The 5,204-nt window shown below is 35.5% G+C and overlaps 1 protein-coding gene across 3 annotated transcripts; it reads left to right on the top strand.

Moving 5' to 3' along the window:
• Positions 1–3,992: 3,992 nt before the first annotated feature.
• cype (cytochrome c oxidase subunit cyclope) lies at positions 3,993–4,601 on the top strand. Of its 3 annotated transcripts, none has more exons than XM_017627516.1 (3): positions 3,993–4,119; positions 4,240–4,417; positions 4,470–4,601. In XM_017627516.1, exons 2-3 carry the CDS (start codon positions 4,245–4,247, stop codon positions 4,531–4,533), a joined length of 237 nt encoding a protein of 78 aa, XP_017483005.1. In that variant the 5' UTR covers positions 3,993–4,119; positions 4,240–4,244; the 3' UTR covers positions 4,534–4,601. The 3 variants fall into 3 exon arrangements, with proteins under 3 accessions (XP_017483005.1, XP_017483002.1, XP_017483004.1); XM_017627513.1 differs by having other exon boundaries at positions 3,995–4,119; positions 4,237–4,417; XM_017627515.1 differs by having other exon boundaries at positions 3,999–4,417.
• Positions 4,602–5,204: the final 603 nt, after the last annotated feature.

Raw genomic sequence — 5,204 nt, 5'->3', positions numbered from 1 at the left:
AAAGTTCTAAATGTTGCATTTTAAATGCAGCAAAAACGCTGCATAACAATTCGTGTTGAATCGAAAATCGGCTCTTCTGAATAGGGATGGCAACTTTTTCACTTTCAACTTCTCATTCAACTTCGCATTCTCCAGTAAAACATTGCAGCGAGAGCGTAAAAGCAAAATAGATCGTAAAATTGAGAAGAACAGAAAACTAGCAGAAAAAGTTAATGAACACAAAACTAGCAAAAACTTGCAAGTGAACAGTTGTTGCACTGTTTTGATATTCTGCTGTAAACATTTTAATATTTATAAATCATTTTTAAACGCTTTGCTTTACACACACGCACTTACACAGTCCAGTACATCATTAATATTTTGATTTCTACTCATTTTACTTTTATTTGTGCTAAACCAATTCAACAAATGGCGGCTTTTGACACTTATTCTTCTTCTTCTTCTGCTAGCTAATTTCGGCTAGTAGAAATTTCACTAGCAAGCATTTGCAGCTCTCCCGTGTTGTTACGCTCTCGATTCAGTGCTCTTGCAAATTAGTAATTAGTACTGACTATTGGTTACTATGCAAACCTAATGTTTACCGTTTGAGCATTTTGGTGGCTAGACATACTTAAAAATGGCCCCTANAATGGCGGCTTTTGACACTTATTCTTCTTCTTCTTCTGCTAGCTAATTTCGGCTAGTAGAAATTTCACTAGCAAGCATTTGCAGCTCTCCCGTGTTGTTACGCTCTCGATTCAGTGCTCTTGCAAATTAGTAATTAGTACTGACTATTGGTTACTATGCAAACATAATGTTTACCGTTTGAGCATTTTGGTGGCTAGACATACTTAAAAATGGCCCCTAGCCCTTTTTTCGCCCTTCGGAGAATTTATTCATACTTGGCATGAAAAAGTTGTATATGCTTAATTTGATCTATTTTTTTTGCATTTATGTCAGAGATGAATTTTTAAACTAATAAAGACTGATATATATAGAAGTTGCGTTCCAGATAACTACGTGTAAAAACCTGTGAAACTGTCAAATAACAAAATCACTCTCTTGAAAGAGAGGAGCGAGAGCGAAACAATAAAAGTCACCTGGAACGCGAAAAACCACTTTTCCTGTAACTACTTCGATTTTTTTTTTAAATGTGGAGTGCCATGGAGACGATCAAATATCTTTATCAACCGTCTCGCGTTATGCTTGACAAAAAACAAGCGCACTTGCCTTCTGATCGTCGTGGTGAGCAAGTGCGCGGACAAGAAAAATAAATTGTTTGTTTAATTGACGAATTTATTTCAACGTTGCTGGCCAATCTCGTACATATGCAATGCTTCACGTATTTATTTGATTGTCTCCGTGGCGCTTAAGGTTCTGTTTTTGTTTACAAATGCAACCCTGCCTATAGTTTGACACTTTTCATGAACTTGCAGGAAGAAAAACTTCGGACTAAAACCTGCAACTTTTGACTGAGAGAGAGAGCAAGTTACTCTCACAATAATGGTTTGACTTACAGATTTTTTGGCACCTGGAACGCTTTCCTGCAAAAAAAGCCTGCAAATCGTGAAAATCGTGAATATCGTGAACACCTGGAACGCAACTAGATATATGTATTGTATGTTCCTTGCGTTTTTATACATACGTACTGTAAAAGTGTTAGGGCTGTTAGCTTAAAGCAGTGTTTGCATTATTCAACTTTGCGTTCAACAATTGCGTTCAACTCAACGCAGGGTTGCACGAAAAAAAAGTTGAATGGCTAAATTTTGGCTGGCGACCAACTTTGTTGACAGCGATTAGTTGAAAGGCCATTCAACCAAAAGTTGAATGCAAAAGTTGAACAATGCAAACACCTTTTTATGGCGAATATTTTGATATTTTTTCATATTTTGATATTTTTAGCCATTCAACTTTTTTTCGTGCAACCCTGCGCTGAGTTGAACGCAAATGTTGAACGCAAAGTTGAACAATGCAAACACACTTTAACTATTAACGATTTAACTATGGTTTAAAATAGATAAGTTTACGGCCCTGAGGGCCAGTTTTTCAGTGCCAGTTTAAACTCAGATTAAGTAAACATAGTTCATTTGCGCTCGCTAATCAACGATTGACCGTATATGTTCTTATGGTGTAATTGTACCAGCTGCTGGTGCGACATTAAAAACTATTTGAAAATTTTATGATTGTACCAGCATTCTGGTGTCGCGAGTGGTTAAATGGTGGCCTAAATTTCTAAGTAAAAAATATTTTGGCGGTAATTTCTTGCACTATATGAGTCAAAGCCGTGTTTGTGGAATATTAAGTTATATACGATATTGCAGTTGCGAATTAGAAAAAAGAACAATGTTTACCAAAATGGTAGAAAAGTTATGAAATTTCAGCTCTTAATCATTTCGATCTTTCCTCGATCTCATTTGGAAAGAAATAAATATTGTACCAGCATGCTGGTAAGTTATTTGCTTCGAGCCTGATGGTACAATCACTTGATCGAGCCAGCGTGCTGGTGTCGTATATTTCCCGTATTTTATACAAAAAGGTTTTGGTTGGATAAAATATTGGTTTTTTTTTCAAGAGTTCATTGTTTTTCTATACCATTACTTATTGAAAATGTTTGCGTGTATACTTTTATATGTATACGTAAGTAAACAATTTTAGCTAGCATTTTCAGCCACAATGACTTTTTGTAGCTCTTATTTAGCCCTTTTTTTAAAGGAATTTGGCTACCACTAAAAATAGGGCACCGAAATTGCGCATATGGAAACTGTGCATTTAGACATTATTTCGGTTTCAACCGAAACTGTGCATGTATGCATTACTTGGTTTTTCCATATGCATTATTTCGCTTTTAAAACGAAAGTATGCATATGCATAATTTCGGTATTTTTTCATATGCATTATTTCGGTTTTCAACCGAAACTGTGCATGAGTGCATTACTTCGGGTTTTTCATATGCATTCTTTCGGTTTCCAACCGAAACTGTGCATACATGCATTATTTCGGTTTTTGTTATATGCGTTATTTCGTTTTTCAACCGAAACTGTGCATGTATGCATTACTTCGTCTTTCACATATGCATTATTTCGGTTTGCATCCGAAACTGTGCATACATGCATTATTTCGGTTTTTGTTATATGCGTTATTTCGTTTTTCAACCGAAACTGTGCATGTATGCATTACTTCGTCTTTCACATATGCATTATTTCGGTTTGCATCCGAAACTGTGCATACATGCATTATTTCGGTTTTTGTTATATGCGTTATTTCGTTTTTCAACCGAAACTGTGCATGTATGCATTACTTCGTCTTTCACATATGCATTATTTCGGTTTGCATCCGAAACTGTGCATACATGCATTATTTCGGTTTTTGTTATATGCGTTATTTCGTTTTTCAACCGAAACTGTGCATGTATGCATTACTTCGTCTTTCACATATGCATTATTTCGGTTTGCATCCGAAACTGTGCATACATGCATTATTTCGGTTTTTGTTATATGCGTTATTTCGTTTTTCAACCGAAACTGTGCATGTATGCATTACTTCGTCTTTCACATATGCATTATTTCGGTTTGCATCCGAAACTGTGCATACATGCATTATTTCGGTTTTTGTTATATGCGTTATTTCGTTTTTCAACCGAAACTGTGCATGTATGCATTACTTCGTCTTTCACATATGCATTATTTCGGTTTTTTCATAAGCGTTATTTCGGTTTTAAACCGAAACTGTGCATATGTGCATTATTTCGGTTTTTTCAAATGCATTATTTCGGTTTTCAAACGAAAGAGTGCATATGTATAATTTCGGTTTTTCTAATATGCATTATTGCGGTTTTCAACAGAAACTGTGCATATATGCATTATTTCGGTTTTTCTCATATGCATTATATCGGTTTTTCTTTGTATACATTATTTCGGTTTTTTTCATATGCATTATTTCGTATACAGTTTCCATATACACAATTTCAGGGTGCCGTAACTGACTCGCGGCAACACTGTCAATTACTTGTACCAAACGAAAAGTATCGAGTATATACTTTTTATTTATTCGTATCATTTCACCTCTACTTTTAGTGTGTGATTTGTCAAATTTCGTTTCGTCCCTAGTTTAAACTTTACTTATTCTAAAAATCTTTTATCGGTGTGTATTTTAACATAGTTGTGAACTGAACTCAATCATAATACATTGCTAAAGATACCTATTCAAATAAAATTTTTATTTTAATCTGGTATTTTGTTACGTAACCATTTTTAATAGAAGTTACGATGACAAATTCTCCTACCACTGTGAGTGCTGCCAAGCCCGTATTGCGTGGTTTGCATAACGCTACCATCAAGAAGAACCTTACCATTGCTCTCGCGCTGACCGCGGTGGTAACAGTCGGTTGGAGTTTTCTAATCAACCGACCCAAGAAAGAGGCTTATGCAGAATTCTACAAGTAATTGAAAGTTTATTTGATTTAAGACTAGATAATACATACTTTTTTTCAGGAACTATGATGCTCAGAAATCTTTTGAACGCATGAAGGCTAACGGTCGTTTCCAAGGATGTTGAGTAACCAAAAGTTGAATAGGGGGAAAGTGTTTAAAAATAATATAAAATATACACCTCTCAAAACTTAATTTTTGTATTTAATGAATACAGGGCTCGAATCGTCACATACGATATCGTAATACGCGTATTACTCGTCACGTAAAAACATCGTTTTCGGATTATAACACGTGAGCGTACTCTATCCCATTTAGCTTATACGACTGACAGTATCACGTAATTTCCTTTCGTATGGTTTTCGATCGGTGAACGGATGTTACGATTCGAGCTCAGATTTTTCAAGTGGAACTTGGACTAATTGCTTAAACCATTTGGCTTGACCGATATATTTCCACCACAGTCAGGTCTACATAACTGGAACGACCGAGATTTGTATCTGGCCAAGCAGTCACTCCAGCAACACTCGCTAAAAACTGGCGATTTTGATTGCTCTAGATACGGTTTAGTTATTGTGCAAAGATTTTAGGTTGCCGTGCACAAGCTTTTACACACACTTCTAGACAAGAGTCTACACTTATTAAAAAAAAATAATCGGCCCTATTGCGAATTTCACATGAACAAATATTGCCAAAAATTATAAAGCAAAACAAAAACAATGTTTCCCAATTTGTTTTTGTTTTGCAGGTTAAATTATGGGAGCGATTTATTCACATGGAATTGGGGATAGGGCTGAA

Source organism: Rhagoletis zephyria, unplaced genomic scaffold, assembly GCF_001687245.7.
Source record: "Rhagoletis zephyria isolate East Lansing unplaced genomic scaffold, Rhagoletis_zephyria_1.1 Rzeph_scaffold_05290, whole genome shotgun sequence".
Classification (NCBI taxonomy): Eukaryota; Metazoa; Arthropoda; class Insecta; order Diptera; family Tephritidae; genus Rhagoletis; species Rhagoletis zephyria.
The sequence above is the reverse complement of the archived record's forward strand: the minus strand, read 5'-3'. Positions and strand labels throughout refer to the sequence as shown.